The sequence below is a fragment of the Vidua macroura genome, chromosome 12 (genome assembly GCF_024509145.1).
Source record: "Vidua macroura isolate BioBank_ID:100142 chromosome 12, ASM2450914v1, whole genome shotgun sequence".
In the NCBI taxonomy this organism is placed as follows: domain Eukaryota; kingdom Metazoa; phylum Chordata; class Aves; order Passeriformes; family Viduidae; genus Vidua; species Vidua macroura.
Window position 1 is genome coordinate 8,789,063 of NC_071582.1, and position 16,287 is coordinate 8,805,349.

General features: G+C 37.4%; 1 protein-coding gene across 16 annotated transcripts in view; it reads right to left on the bottom strand.

Annotated features, from left to right (window-relative positions):
- Positions 1 to 16,287, bottom strand: part of TCF12 (transcription factor 12) — a 160,442-nt gene that overhangs the window by 16,121 nt on the left and 128,034 nt on the right. For 11 of the 16 annotated variants that reach the window (XM_053988715.1, XM_053988716.1, XM_053988713.1 and 8 more), the window contains 7 exons: positions 13,640 to 13,745; positions 12,388 to 12,527; positions 11,923 to 12,067; positions 10,332 to 10,396; positions 6,168 to 6,246; positions 1,469 to 1,542; positions 470 to 541 (listed from right to left, as the gene is read on the bottom strand). In XM_053988715.1, the coding sequence (XP_053844690.1) occupies positions 470 to 541; positions 1,469 to 1,542; positions 6,168 to 6,246; positions 10,332 to 10,396; positions 11,923 to 12,067; positions 12,388 to 12,527; positions 13,640 to 13,745 (681 nt within the window). The remainder of the gene's footprint in view (positions 1 to 469; positions 542 to 1,468; positions 1,543 to 6,167; positions 6,247 to 10,331; positions 10,397 to 11,922; positions 12,068 to 12,387; positions 12,528 to 13,639; positions 13,746 to 16,287) is intronic. The other 5 variants (XM_053988718.1, XM_053988727.1, XM_053988717.1 and 2 more) reach the window with 1 other exon arrangement.

The following is a 16,287-nucleotide window of genomic DNA, read 5'->3' on the forward strand; positions in this document are numbered from 1 at the left end:
TGTTACTGAGCTGCTATTATATGGCATGAAAAGAAAAAAAGGAATTGCTACAAAATAGGCTAATGCAGGACAAGAAAGAATGATCATAAAATCAGCCTCACCATGCTGGAAACAATTAAGAGAGGCAGTGGTTTTTTGAGAATCTGTATTACAAAAAAACTGGACAAAACTTTAAGTTATCATTTTTTAAAATGGACCTTCAAACAGATTAGGATTTTCAGAAATAAAAGCAAGTTATTTGTGTTACTGTCGAAGTCTGTCTTAAAATTACTTTCTTTTATTAAAAGGAACACCAAAAAAAAAAAAAAAAAAACCAAAGCAAAACCAATTCTGACATTGCAGCTCTAGAAACTGAAATAGCAGGATGTTGGAGTCAAAAGATGGGTCATACACTACAAGTTTTTAAGGGGGAATCCGAAGGAAGCGTTAATTGAAACACAAAAAGGCACCATCTAAAGTGAAATAGTACCTCACAGACATCCTTTAAGAAGGACATTGCATCTTGCAAATGCTCGTGAAGTTGCTGTTCAACTCGATTTTTCTGGCAAAGTCAAGACAGAACAGGAAGCAAAGCACAGGTTAAGATTAATTCAAAAAAGAGGTGAGGAAACAGCTGATGTGCATGTCAGCAATAAATTGTTAGTCAAGTTAATGCAACAGAGATCTGATTATATTAAGATAAGAAAAGGATAATATTTAATACTGCAGTTATGTTAGGATTCTAAGATGTACATAACAATTATATTTAATTGCAAAAATATTGAAGAAAAGAAATCTGATTTAACTTATAATTTATTCTTGTTAGACAGAAAAAAAAATAGAAATTACATCTGTGGAAACTAGAAATATTAAGCAAGTAATCAAAACCTTCCCTCATATTTTCCCTGTTTCCTTCCCAATATTGTATCGGAAATGTAAGAAGGAAGTCAGTAACTGAAATCCTCTGCTGAATCCTCAAAAGAAGAAAATTTACAATGCTGTAGATTACTGCCTGTGTGTTTTTCTGTAAAATGTTTAATTAATAAATGAACATTCCCCACAACAAATAATAATTACAAATAAAATGTATTAATACTTTAATAACAGTGTAATGCAAACAAGCCCTGGAGACAGCCATTTGAGGGGGAGAGGGGGAAGGACAAGTAAATGCGGAGGCATGAAGTCTTTATCTTTCTCCAGACTGAACTTTAGATAAGAATTAGCTATGGATTTGTGAAAAGGTACCAGAATCTCATAACAGCGCTTTAGCACCAGCTGTCCTCAGCACAGAAGCCTGATGCCCAAGGAACAGATGGTGAAAGACACACCCTGCACGTCTTATATTGTTCAACTGAACAGGCCATTTGTTAGCAAAGAATTCATTTGTAATGCTATCCTACTGTTTCCTTTAATGATATGCAGGATTTATACAAAACCAAGCCTTCAACTCCTAAGTAAAAAGTACTATGTTGCTTTCAACAATTCTTACCAAGGAGTGTAGAGAGTTTTCATAGCTGGGAGATGAGGGGGCTTGTCCTCCACTCCTTGACCACTGACTGGCACCTGTCAAAAATGTCTAGGTTAGTGCACAGATTTACACAGCAGAAGTGGGAAGCAGAGACTGTATTTCTCAACATAATTAAACCCAACATATTCTGCATAAAGGTAAGCTAACATATGGGTATACAAAGGAGGACAAATTCCTTCATTCTGCCTTATTGAGGGATAATTTTCATATCCTGGCATCTGTAGGGTTAGATCATTGTCAGTGACAAAAGCGGTGACATCGTCTAAGTACTTCAACATTAAAAAGTGGACTAAGTACACACACACCGTATTTGAAATACCTGCTTCTGCCTGTGTCACCGTGAAAGACCTGCTGAATTCTTCTTCAGATTCTGTTCAGTATATGAAGGGGCATTTTTTATATTGTTAAAATACACAACAAAAATATTTAAAGTCATCAAATTAAGGCACCAAGTTAAGGATAACCAGAGAACCATTTTTATGACACTTCTCTACTAAACACAAAAACTTAAAACTGGATCTAAAAGCTTTATCTAGTCTAGTTGTATACCATACCATACCATTTTAGATTACAATGCATTCCAAATTTAGAAGAGTAAAAATACATTTAAGTCATTTCCATTTGGTATTTCAGATATACTTAAGGTAAATCACAGCAGATGAATCATTGATTGTGCAACAAATTGACAATTAAATTAATATTACCTATACACTTCAAATTCAAAACCACAGCCATTCTAATCTGACATAAATATACCTAATTATCATGTAAATTTAAAAAATAAATGCAATAACTAATAAAGCAGTACTTTTAACACAAAGCCTGAAGTAGTACAACATGAATTTTTCTCACCAACTAATAATGCATCTTTTATAAAGATACTACATGAAATTCTATGGCCATTAGAGACAGCTTCCTTTCAGCCATACAAATGTAATAATAAAGCAATTACATTAATAAATTATGGATATACAATCCAACGCAGCTCATTAAAGGAAGAGCCTGTGGGCTTGTTCTTTCAATAACAGCCAGAGCTGTGCGTCTGGAAAACTGGGAAAAGGTTTAATAACATTACAGTTCCTTTGTTCAGAGAGCTGCAAGTAGTTACCTTTTAAAGACAAGGTTTTATTTAACAAAAAGAGTACAGCTTGCATAGCTATTAAAAATATTAAAATACCTAAATATTTCCTTTCTAATTAAAAAATAATAAAAATCTCTTATTTCATGAAAGTCCAGAGCTGCCATGATTGTGTTGGAATTCTCTTTTAAAATACAAAGAATTCAGTGAGTAAGTTTATAATTACCGATTTTCACTTCACACAGCTACTCTGGGTCTGGACCTGTAGTCTCTGTCTGCATTGCTGTCATTCCTGAACTTGGGAATAGTGCTTGGAGTCCCACTTATTTTTGCATAGCCATTAATGAAAAAACTATGGAGTATTTTGGTTCAGCATAATGTTCCTATTTTTCCCTGCTCAGAACTCATTTTTAGAGACAGGACTGTGGTCAGGAGCACTCCTGCTATCAGAACTCAGAGTACCACTCCCTGCAGCACAGCAGCAGCTCAGGATAAAGCAGGAAGGTGGCCAGGTGAGCAGCAAACATTCTGAAAGCCTGTGCATCTCTTCTGACACGTTTGTTTGGGGGCTTTAACTGAAGAAGGTCCTATTTCTATAGTGTAAGCCCAGAACAAAACTGTGAGTGGGGCATCTCACAAAGGAGACAAAAAGAAAACAAGGCGGGGAACAACCAACTCCTCCTGTGCAATGCCCAACCCAACCGCGACCTGCAGCTTTCAGTCACACCTCGGCACCGCCGGGGCTCTTCCCGAGCGGTGGCACTCTGCCTCCATGGCTGCAGGTTGCCAGATGGCACCGATTTCCTGCTTGCCTCATTCCACTCCCCCTCCTAGAAGTTTGTGCATGAAATCCACCAATTATGTTAAAAAGCATCCTGGCACCACAAGCCCTGCAATTAACAACTGCAGCTTTTAGGGCAGCACCAACACAGCAGCATTAAAAAACAAATAAGCCAGGCAAGTGTTAGGATTTACAGGGGTCACCGACAGCAATCACTGCAGTATTGTTCTTACCCTTAGTCTCCCCAACACTAATCCTCTGGCTCCCCTTTCAAACACACTCGGAGCTGCAGAGGGGCTGGCTTTGCATCCTCAGAACCCACCGAACCTCCTCAATGCCTCTTATCCTGCAGAAGGATTCTTAAAATACCGAGGCTCCCACCGTTCAGATCCCTATATAAACTTCACATGCATGTACACAATCATTAAAACTATGCAAGATGTTCAGCTCTGGGCATGTTTATGTAAAATTAGAAATTAAATGAGGGCAAGGCAGGCGAGACACGCACTATTGTCTCATAATACTTGGGGGTTTTCATCAAGTTGTTCTCCAAGCTTTTACTTAACTGAATTAAAAAACGTCATTAATCCTCATTCAGCAACAGAAGAGCCAAAGAGTCAGTCATGAGCTTATGAACCCCAAGGTCTCATGACGTTGGTACTGTCAGTGCTTTCCCTGGTAAACAGTGTACTCCTACCGTAATTCACATTTAAAGCATGGGCAAATTATGACTTAAGCAATCTGTAATACTACGAATGCTAACTAAACAAATACCTAACTGCAAAAGGGGAAAATGACAACAAAGGCTAAAATGCTCCAAAAGATATTATTTCAGTACACATAAAACATTTGTTTTATCTGCAATAACTTTTTGGGTCAAGACAGAAAATGGCTACCAGGAGTATAAATAGCAATAAATGCAGCAGTAATTACTTCACATTGTGCTTCACCGTGTTCTTAGTGACTCATCTGGGAATAAAGATAAAAGTCCAGATTCATAAATGAAGGTAATTAACTACTGGAGCAATTTACCAAAGGCTTGATAAATTCTGTATCACTGAAATTAAAGGGGGTGGGAGGGTATAAATGTGAAGCAGATGCTAAGTTTGAGCCTGAAAAGAATATTATTTGCTTATGTCTACTACTGTTTTAACCATCAGAATCCAGAATAAAGAACACAAAGTGCAAATTTTGTCCATTTCATACAGGTTGCATCAGGCAAAGACAACAACAGCAAAAGGAAAACACAAATTTTAGTGACCTCAAATTTGTATTCTAAACTCAGAAATTAGCTAGTTCTTCCACGCTTACAAAACGAGGTGCAGTGTCTCATTAGGCAACTCTTGAAAAAAACCTCTTTGGCGTCTTTAAAATTTTAAATACTTTGAAACATCGTAACTTCTTTCTTCCAGCCACAAAATAGTTTCAATACTTGCTTTGATGTTAAAAGAAAATAATAATAATTTTCTGGTCTGATCTGCCTTTTCAGTACAACAGAATACACAAAACATTTTTGTCAACTGTAATCACTAAATCAAAAATCCCATTAATCCCATCATTACTCAATTCAACATGGATTATTCAATAACAGAAAAGAAATGCCCAAAGCAGCTGCTCAGGTAAGCCATGTCAGATATTCATTAATCCATTACATCCACAGAAAACTAGAGCAGTGTCCATTAAACAGGAGTGAAGCATGAATGATGGAGGTTTTGAGTGACACTGCAGATAGAGATATGCATATTCACAGCCATATGATTATGACTGCATTTTGCATGCAATACCTTTACTAATTTATTCATCTAGATTACAAAAGTGTTCAGCTAAGCTCATTCCGTACCCTTTTCATCTTAAGATAATTTTATTGTTTTATAAGAAGCACTACATTTACAAAAAAGTGACCAATGGCCAGAAGCCTGCAAGGATATATTAAACAACAGAGAACAGGGAAACAGATTGTTGTATAAATGTTAAATAATTTAACAAATTGCACTATAGGAAAGAACAGGGTTAAAATTACATCATCTTACTTGTAATTCTAGTTCTTTGTTAAACAACAAATTTAAGTCAATGGAGCTTTCACAGTCCTCTCTATATGGAGAACAGCTGTTCAACTTTTACTAGACAGCTGAGGCCACAGTGTCTGTGAAAGCTGCACTACCACTAATAGCTGTAGGCAGCTGCCCACAGTTCATCTCCACACTGGAATGCTTCTTCCCACATTCACACTACAAACACACAAAGCACAGGTGACAGAGGTGGCTGCAATACACAGCATTTATTTTCAAAAATGCCAGAAATTTTTCTCCCATCGACTGAAAACATTCATAAAATATATGAATGAAAAGCTATCTTGTGTACAAGTTGGATAGTCTCATAGCCTACTATATTTTCATTAGAGGGAACACACATCTGCTGTGTTTGTCACTGAAAGCTGCCACAGAGCTTTAACATATAGCTTTAAAAAAAAACCCACATGAAATCAAATCAAATCAAATCGCTCTTCTTTCTCTCAAACAGTGCAAATCCATACAGATATCTTTATGGCTCACATATGTATGGTCAGTTAATGCTTCCAAACATTATTTTAATTAGCTAATTTTCAAAGCAAGTTGCCAGGACACAAATGAGTGCCCCTAACAAAATGTCTAAGAATCTGGATTTTTAAATCTTATTTAAATGCAAAAATAATCAAAATGCACAAGCAGTTATGCAAGGGAGTTAATGCTGATTTCACTGTGATTCCAAACAGGACATTCTCGAAACAACAAACAAGGTATTGACAAATGACCAGTCTGTACCTGTAAGAGGCGATGGTGACCCAACTGGTGTTGATGGATTCGATGGAAAGCTACTGCTGGTATGATCAGGAGAATAAATCTGATGACAGACAAAGAGATTATATATCAATATATGTTCTAATACACGGGAAAAAAAGCTATTAGGATTCTTTTTCATGTTTTAATTGTCACTCTTGATTCTGGATTGATAAAAAATGTAATTTGATCCTTCAATCATAGCTCTGCTTTATTACACTCAAGGCTCTAAAAATGTCCAAAGAACTTTCATTTTCAAGCAGCTGTCCAAATAAGCACAGTCTCTATTTCATAGTGACACAAGTATAACTGACCTTCTGCTCATTTAAGAGCAGCAGAAATTACAGCCTTTTTGTCTCTGCAGGGGAACGATTCACATAAGAGTTCACAGTACACAGCTAATTATATCAAACAAAACTTCAGGAAAATGCCAATGAATAATGGCTTTCCAAACTTTAGAGAGAGATTTTAGCAGTCAACACATGTTATCTGTGAAAAATTAATCCTTCACAAAATACCAAGAAAGCATTCAGGCTCGCTTATTATTGGTACCTACCAAACAAAAAACACTTGAAATTTTGTTCCTCTTGCAATGTATTGCAGCACATAACATGCTTCTCTCTTATTTCAGTATCAATTGGCCTCTTGAGATACTAAACTTCAACTTACAACAATTCTTTCCTTGCTAATAATGAAATTAAAAACTACTGGTAAAAATAGAAGACATAATGCTTAAAGCTTTAATTAAAAATTAAAATCTCAAGACACTGGGAAAATTCATTTTATGAAGGGAATTGAATAGATTTAGAGGCTGACTATGGACTTCAGAACATATTTTTATAGGTCATCAGTTCAAACCTGTTTTACTTGAGCAGAGACCAGGATTTGTTAGTCATCAGATGGCAGTTAAAAAAATCTTCACTGGCAGTGTGGTTGATGTCTCTTCACACAGACAATATGACATTTCAGCATTTAGCTGACAATAACTTCATTAAGTTCCATATTGTATTTTCTGAACTGACAAAACCAGGACCTGATAGACCACATGCTCCTTCCTGGTATATTGTACTTTTCCATTAGAAAAGACCATCAGTTCCCTAATGGAAATGCTTCCTCCTTTTCATACATGCTAGAAAGGAAATATATTTAGAACAAACTACCTCATACTACCGGAGGAAATTCATGCATTGTACATCAGCATAAAAATAAATCTTGGGTGTCAGTATAAGAACTGCAGAGAGTTTCAGACAGATAAGATAGAGAAAATTAAAATAAATTCAAAGGCCACAAAGTTTTCTTTGAAACTTCTCATTTTATACAGGCGTATCTGCCAATTTTATTTTGCTGCATTTTATAACAGGGAAAATCTACGGTACAGCAAAGCCCCAACTAAAATACAAGGTCAGAATTCATTCTGCATGCAGACCCTGGCTGCTGTGCTGTTAAATGACCAATGATGAACAACCCTGACACCTTCTGCCAGGCTTAAACGGTAACATGACTCATTTTACTGCAACAAATGAGACTCCTCCTCCTATCAGTCATGGTCCATTCCAATCAGTGGGGTGCCAATATGCCAGGGTCTAATGAAAAGGCTCTTAGACAAAAGCTGCACAATTGAGAGCCTGCAGAGCCAAACCTCGGAGCTGTTAGTCCAATTTTTTAAACACTACAGTGTACATTTCAGTTAGGCTTTGTTATGTTAATGTTATTGAGTCTAAAGCAACAAAGAAACTTAATTCATGAATTACTTTTAGAAGTCAACTTCCCTACATTTTCTTTTCTTTTGTGAAGGGACCAGTGGCTATTTAACTACCAAGCCGGTACAAAGGCCTTTACCCTAGTGCTGAGGTAGGAATCAAAACATAAGTTATCACAAAGAGGTCTGATATAATCAACAAAGTTAAACAGTCCTCCTGTTTGATCTCCTCTAAATTAAAGACCAAGTGTTTTGATTTGGCATTAGGCAATGAAATAAACCAGATGTTTCTCCTGCCATATAACCCTCCATGGGCACAATCTTAAAGGGTTATTGTTTGGCAAATGTTCAGGGAAACACATTAGAAATGGCACGAATACCCAGATTTTCTTTTCTTTCTATCTATACTAGTTCATTATCCAAACTAATGCATAATCCACAGGGCTTTGGGAACTTTGTGTAAATACTTTCATGTACAATTCTCTTTCTTGCCTACCCTGAGATTAAGACCACAATTATCCAGGCTTAAACCTAAAATAAAAGAACCTTTGCAAATGTATTATCTGGCCTTACATGTTTAATCACATACTATTCTGTATGGTCTTTAATACCTAAACTGAAGAACAAATGTCGTATCCTCTGATGTTTCACACATGAAAGGCCTATTGTGAGATGTACATCAACAGAATTTTAGAACTAGAAATTCCTCTCAACAGTTGCAGCAGCAGCATTTAAAGCCAAAACAGAAAGGAATACAGTGGCATCTTAAGGTGAAAAAAAAAGGCATGACAATCACAGTATAAAGTTTGTTCAAACAGAAAAATATTCTTGATTTCCTAGCTGTCAAAATTCATGTGTGTCAGCTTCACCTGCAGGAGAGCCCAGCTCCCTCCTCGCCCGGCCGCGAGCCGTGCTCCCGCTGAAGGAGCGCAGGGAGTGTGCTGGGTGCGCGTGGTGCGGGGGAAGCAGATGGATGAGGCGAGGGATTTGAAGTGTGCAGACTATGGCATGCACTGATAGAGCAGATGGAATGCATCACCATCAGCTATGACAGAAATGATTTATGGAATGACCTGGCTGCTCCTGCCAAGCAACAACACGGGATGACAGAAACAAGTTTCTATGACAACCAGAGCCCACCCACCAGTTAGATTAAACATTTCTGCCCTGACTTCTATTCGCAATATATTTAGTTTTTCCTCAAAACATCAGCCTGGCTTTCTCAGCTAGTGACTTGGACAAAAATACCTGAAAGGATGAGAAAATCATTAGAAAAGGAGAGCAGTAGAAAATGTCACAAAGTCCCGCAGGTCTAACTGGCCAGTGTGTCAGACTTAACAACAAAATTTTGTTCAGGCTGCAGAACAGCAGACACCCAAATACATGTGCAGAGCAATGAACAGCCTGGAGTATGTGAGCATTGCTATTTCTAGGAGGCAAAATGATCCCTGTTCTTTTCTGACAGGTCTCAAACAGACCAAAAGAGAGCATTAACTGCCCTCTGGACTCCCAAATTGTTATCTACTTGCTGAATCCCCAAAAGCAACAGGAACATTTTTTTCCTCAAAGGCAGTAGGTCAGAGTTCTCCTCCCCAGTATGGGCATTACAGACATTATCAGATCTGGTAATCTTTTAACATATGACCCTCTGACGGATGCAAGGGTAACAGGATCTGCATGAATATGCACATTTGCATTCACTGGTATGAGGTGAGGGATGCAGAACCCAGCACAGGGACGGTCATTTAGGGCTGCAGTTTCCTCCATACAAGAAATACAAAGCGCTTCCCCAGCCACCATTCCCAATTCTGAAATTTCTGCTGCTGTGTATCAATTATTCTTTTATAAAAAGTACATCTGATTGTACTAATGAAAAAATAATTACTGTATGCATGCACATGGAAACAGAACTTACAGTAGATTGAAGATACTTGCCATGTTTTACATTATTCCAACAGGAGTTAAAAGTTTAAATTTATGCATATACAACATTCTAAAGGCTGTTCCATAGATTATAGCTATACAATACAGCATTCAAACCTCAGTTTTATAAGGCCACTGAGAAAACATTTTAAACCTTGAGGCAGGATCTGCTATAAGACTAATGTTAAAAATATTTGACTTTACCTAAAATACCACCAAAAAAAAAAAAAAAAAAATCAACTTTTTGTGATTATCTTTTAGTTTGTCTAACCAGCTTTTAAAACCAGATCTGCCTTAAATCTTTTAATCACCTGAAGAAAAAGGAATTCAGAAATGAGTATTCTTCAAATAAAAGCATTTTCACTTGCATTTAAAAAGGACATTTTTCTAGTATAAGAAATTGCATCACAGTACATTGTTTTGACTTCATATGTGAAAATTCCTGATTTGATATTATCAAATGAATGACACATAAATAATGGATTAAAATATGTGTTTCAGATCTGAATATTCTAACTGCTACTTACAGATGCCAATGCTTTTCCAAGTGCATCACCTGTCTGTGAGCTTCCAGCACCATTTCCTCTGTTTCCTGTAATGTGGAGAGTAAACCCAACACTTATTTTTAAAGCTGAAATTTTATTTACTTTTATTATTTTATTCATCACATAGAGTTGAGCAACCACTTTTTAAATGGATTTTCTGAGGAAGTCAGTGTCAATAGAATCAGTTCTCATTAGACTTAAAAATTTAATTAAACCAATTAGATTTACATTTAGATGCTCTCCTCTTAAAAGTCAAACACAGTACCACTGTGATAACTTAAGGACCAACAAGTGAAAGTAGCCAGAAAAAGACAAATTATTTTCTAGGATCATAGTCTAATTTTAATGAAATATGAAAAAGAAAATCAAAATCAGAAAATTACATTATTGCAGCTTATTTCTAAACTGCTATCACTGAAGTGCTGCACATTTAATTAATTCTTAAAGCCAAATTCACAGAATAGTTCCATGTGTGTCTCCTTGCTCCCCCTGCTCTAATTCCCTGTGTTGTACTCTCATCTTTAGTTTAAAAAGTCCCTGAAAGCACCAAGCTTTCTGTCACCCCTGCTCTCAGTTGCATGTCAGCAGCTTTGCGTGCCCTTTTGCTCCACACACCATTAAGCCAAGAGGAAGTCTGAAGCCCTGCCAATTGGAAACACAGAGAGGAACTGAATCCTCAGAAATATCTGCTTTGCTGTAGAAGACAGACCTTTTAAAAGCAAATCTTCTTTCTCCAATTATCAACTTCTAAAGCCAAAAAATGTATTGAATGTGAATGTAAGCCATTCACATCAGAAATCTAAGTAATGCAACGCTCGCTGTTTCCAAGTTTGTGACAAACTTGGATTTTCCAGCCTGAATTTCCCATGCAGATTCACTAACTGGGTTTTGTTTAAAGATCTTGGTGTAAAACGTGTTCCCAAATCAAAGGTAACATAGTCACCCTAACTAAATTCCACTTCCTTAAAATGAAGCTAAGTGCAAATCCTATTGAACCGACAAGGAGCATCTACAAGCATTTAACTTCTACAGCTGTAGCTCAAGACAAGCAAATATGTGCAAGGAACAGACGATCATCCTGTATTTCTTGCTTCCTAGGTGAGCACAGAGGAGACTAAAGCAGGCACCATACTGGCTACTCTGTAATCTCTAAAACTGTTAAGAGAGGAATTTACGATGCACTTTATCAACCTCTCCTAAGAAGCAGCCTTCCTGCCTTTCTCCAGAGCAGTGCTTTGGTGACACAGCAGCTCTGAAAACTTCAGTGCCACAGCTGCCTATATGGACATGCACATGTACTGAACTACGGAGGGACAGTGGCCATTAAGTCACACACATCCAGTCCCTGAGCACAGGCTTGACTGTGAAAGGAAATAGAAATGGGTAAGTCTTAAGCTGACTGAAAAACAATTTGCCTCATCTCAGCCATACTGAGGACAGAAATGTCACAGTGGTGAATTTTTCCTGATCTATAAGCATGCCATAAATTAAATCTTACTAATTCTGTGCGTCATGCAGCCTAAATTTCATTTTCTTGTAAAATGAAAAAAAAAAATCAGGAAGAACTTTTTACCCAGAATATTATCTGATCCATTGACAGGTGGAGTGTGTGAGGCAGCTACATAAGGTGAACTGCTGGTACTGCCACGATGGAAGCTGGACATTGGAGGAAGACTGGCATTTATATCTGTAGGTGAGACTGAATGCGGGGGATAGCTCTGGAGAGAAGAGAAGCATGTAAGACATTAAGTAGTCCTTAAATAAATGTTGATATTTTAAGATACCAAACATGTAATACCCAGCTCTTTATTACAGAAGAAAGGGACTCATCTAATCTCTGAACAGACCACTACACAACCACAGATTTTTATTTATACAGCAGACATTACTAAAAGGACATAAATCTAATAATACACAAAGTTTGTGATTTCTAACTGGGTTTTTAACTGCCATACATGAGCAGCAAATGAGAAGTTAATTCTCATAAGTTAGATCTCCATATACAACTATAAACAGATTAATGTGTGCTGAGTCTTACCAAACGGTCGTGTGTGTGCAGGCTGCCGTAACTGCCGGACTGGGACATGTGGGAAGAGGAGCCTCCAAGCATCCCACCATAGCCAGGCTGGCTCATGCCATTGGATGAACTCCAGAGGTCAGAAGAATTGTGGGTCCCATCTTTTTTGGTAGTATTTTTTCAGTAGAAAAGAAAACAAGAAAAATACATTTAATGTAGAATACTAATTTCTCTGTTCCTTTACAAGATTATTTTAAACAAATACAGAATTCAGTTACTGAGACTAATATCAGTGAGGAAATGGTGACCAGTTTATACTGCATCTTCTATTTTCATACCACCACACTGTTGCTATATTTATTTTTAAAAAACCAAAGAAACAACAGAGGCTTTATAGGTGAAATATAATCCAACCACAGCTGAGAAAATACCACGTACTTCTGCTAATTACACAGACCTTCAGTAAGGCCAGATTTAAATCAAGAGTGTTGATAAAAAGTCCAGACTGAAAGAAATAATAAAAAAGGAGGTGGAGGGGTAAGAAGTTTGGCCAAACAGAACTCATCGTAAACATACACTGCAAAATATCTATTTACCTAAAACAAGCAATTTATAGTCTAAGATACCCTAGCACCACAAAAATATAAAAACATTTCAAAATAGCAGAATTAAGCAGCTGAAATGACTACATTACATAAGCCTTAGCCTGTGTGTCAGTGCAGTTTCCCTTCTGTAGCACAAACTGAAGTGCTCTGTGAATTCCCGTACTGAGACACTGAGCTCTCAATGTGCTCCAAACCCTCACCAGACTGCAGCACGAGCTAATTGTGTGACGTGAGGCTGAGGAAATGGATTCTGCTCTTGTTTCGTTCAGTGCAACCCCCTTTTTTCTGGCATGCTGGATATACAAGCATTTGAGAACATAAGACTGTTTGCTGATATTGTACAGTCAAATTCCAGAAGAGTCAATAAGCCCCCACCTCATTTTTCTCTATCACTCCAGTGTGCTGCTCTGAAGCCCCTACAAATCAAAGGATGGGAATTCTGTCCATCTGGCCTGGTGTGTAATCCCTTTAAATTTCAGTCAGCTATTAATGTCATGAGAAAAACTTTACATCAACAGACAGTTCCCTTCATCTAACTGTTTCAAAAGTATATAAAACTTAACCATAAGCTCTAGCACAATATGCTCTCTTTACACTTCTCCATTCACCCAGTAAAACAGTGTCTGACTGCAGATTTCTGCCTGAAGGACGAGTGACATTTTACCCACCTTGCATAAAGAAAGTGCTAGCAAACATACTGCTTGGTGGCTTAGGAGATGGGTAACTTGGAGATTCTCTGTTGAAATCATCAGAACTTGGGGATGGTGCATACACCTACATATTGGAGGGCAATAAAAGCAAGTTAGCAATAACTGGGTGTCATGCATAAAAAAAACCACAACAGCATACAGATATATAGAGAGAAAGCACAAATAAAAAAAGAACAGTGTAGCAAGCCGCAGCATTTGTTGCCCTTGTTTTATTTGCTTTTTAGCAAGTTGCCACAGTACAGAGGAACTACAGTAGAATGATCCTAACAACACACTTTCTGGTGTGCCAACTCAGCCAGGTGGCCTGATAAAAGCCTGAATGCTGATTTTGCTTTCTAAGTACATGACTCGCACAGACTTGTTGCTCAAGATAAAAAAGCAAGATAAAACAACTGGGCCCAAAACAAATTTTATTTTAAAACAACTGTACGCCTATTTGAATATTTAATTAGCTGGCATCCCAACAATCAGAAAGAAAAGAACATCCAGTGACAAATGGAAAGGTTTTAATGCAGCCATTTTATCATCCATTCAGAAACTCGCACGCCTTTGGAGAGCCATCAGAAATACATGCATGCATGTCCTCAGGAATAATCTTAAAACTGCAACAGCAAGCACGTAATTTTCACACTGGCCTAGCATTAAAGAAAAACAATACTATTGTTTTTTCAGTGTTAACACACCAGTGGAATGCCCATTCTCAACTTGTGAGCAACAAATTTTCTTTTCAAGTTAAAAATGTAAGATGCCAAATAAACATAATGACTCAAAGTCTTTCACTGCAGCAACTCTAACAAGAAGTATAAAGTGTATTCAGGAATAAGTTCAGTAAAATGAACAAGGCCCTATATTCACAAAGTCGAGGACTTTACCCATAATTAGTTGTTCTATACCAAATATTGCAATGATGAGTGTGCGTTAGAAGATAAATAAAAAGCAAATCAACATATACGACAGGAAAAAATATAAAAATGTAGCATTGAAACTGGGTCATCTTTTTGCTATGAAGTAAAAAAATGTTGTATTTTTAACTGTTTACCTTATTTGTTAAATACAAATGACTTCATAAATACACATATGATTAATAATTTCACAACTTTAAAGCTTATATAACGCAACTTAAAAATTGCATTATGCCCTAACATTCGAAAGTGATTATTTTGATCCCCCCTCCTATGCACGTACAGACACATATGTTTCTACAGCATTCACAACTCTCCCTGGTCTTTCTGAGATGTTGTTTACCAAGCAAGAGAAGGGCCAGGAAAATCAAGCCAACCAACAAAAAAGCCTAAGTTCCCCAAAAAAAGAACCATTGTCCTCCCAGAGGCTGACTGTTCTGATAGGGACATTGAGGATAGTGAAGTGGGCAAGTCCCGCGCCATTTGCATCCCAATCCCCCTCCTCCCGCTGCAGAACGCTTTTGCAGCCCTGCTGTTGTGGGAACAAATGGCCGGGATGTGCCTGAGCCAGCGCCTCTGACATCACCCGCACCCAGGCACTGCGCTCGTGGCCTCGCTTCACAGCGACCCCATCGCAGCAAAATCTCTGCAATTCCACAATGGTGGAACCGGGACACGGGCACAGGGCACGGGCACAGCTGTCTGGACGAGCCATGTAATGAAAAGGGCAGCAGGTAAACAGATACCTGGTTCGGAGGAGTCAAATGGAAAACTCAAAACTTAAAGTTACATACTTGTTTACCATTGGTTTTTATTGAAAACAAATGAAAATTTTTTCGGAAAGCTGCTCAATATTTTACTCGAAATTTTTCAGTTTATGGAATAGACGCAAAATAGAGATGCTTACCAGACCTGAGTGACAGAATGACAATACATTCTGAGCAATGTTCGCAGTACATATGTATTTACTCTATATGATGAATGCATGTATATTCTATGCCCGGGACATATTTTAACAGAAATGTCACTCTGTCAAATTGTAAATACTCACACTCATAAGACTGCAAACATATTAGGTAAAACTGGGCTTAATTTACAAGTTCTCTGTTGTGCAGAATAACACAGCATATGCTATAGCTGATGGATAATCTATCACTGTCACAGGACAGCAGTGGAAACAAAGCTTTATGACATTTAGCACTGCCATGGAGATGTACACTGATTAACGTGAAGTCACCTACAGTGACTACTTTTAAACTGCAATGTTATCGATGAGATTTGTAAACACAAGCTTCAGACTGAAATTTTAACATTTTACATAATTGGGTGATTTATAAAAACTGATTAAACACTATCTCAAAGGGGGAATTAAAAACTCCTACAAATGTATAATTTACAAATATGTATGTACAAGCCATTAACATAATAAAAATGTTATGAATTATATAAATGCAAAAGTGGCCCTTCCAAACAGCTACATGAAAGTCTTAGCACAGACACATAACTTCATATAGTTTCTGCTTGTTTTGGTATCTTAACTATAGCTTGCAAAAACATAGCTGCAATGTTATGAAGCTGCACTTGTGCCAGTCTAGATTTTTCAGATCAAAGGGTTCTTGCGGCAAAACACAACTGATGTGGTCTCAAAGACTTCATTAACTCCAGATGTGGGGAAATAGCCAGCCAATTCCACAAAAGGAGCGA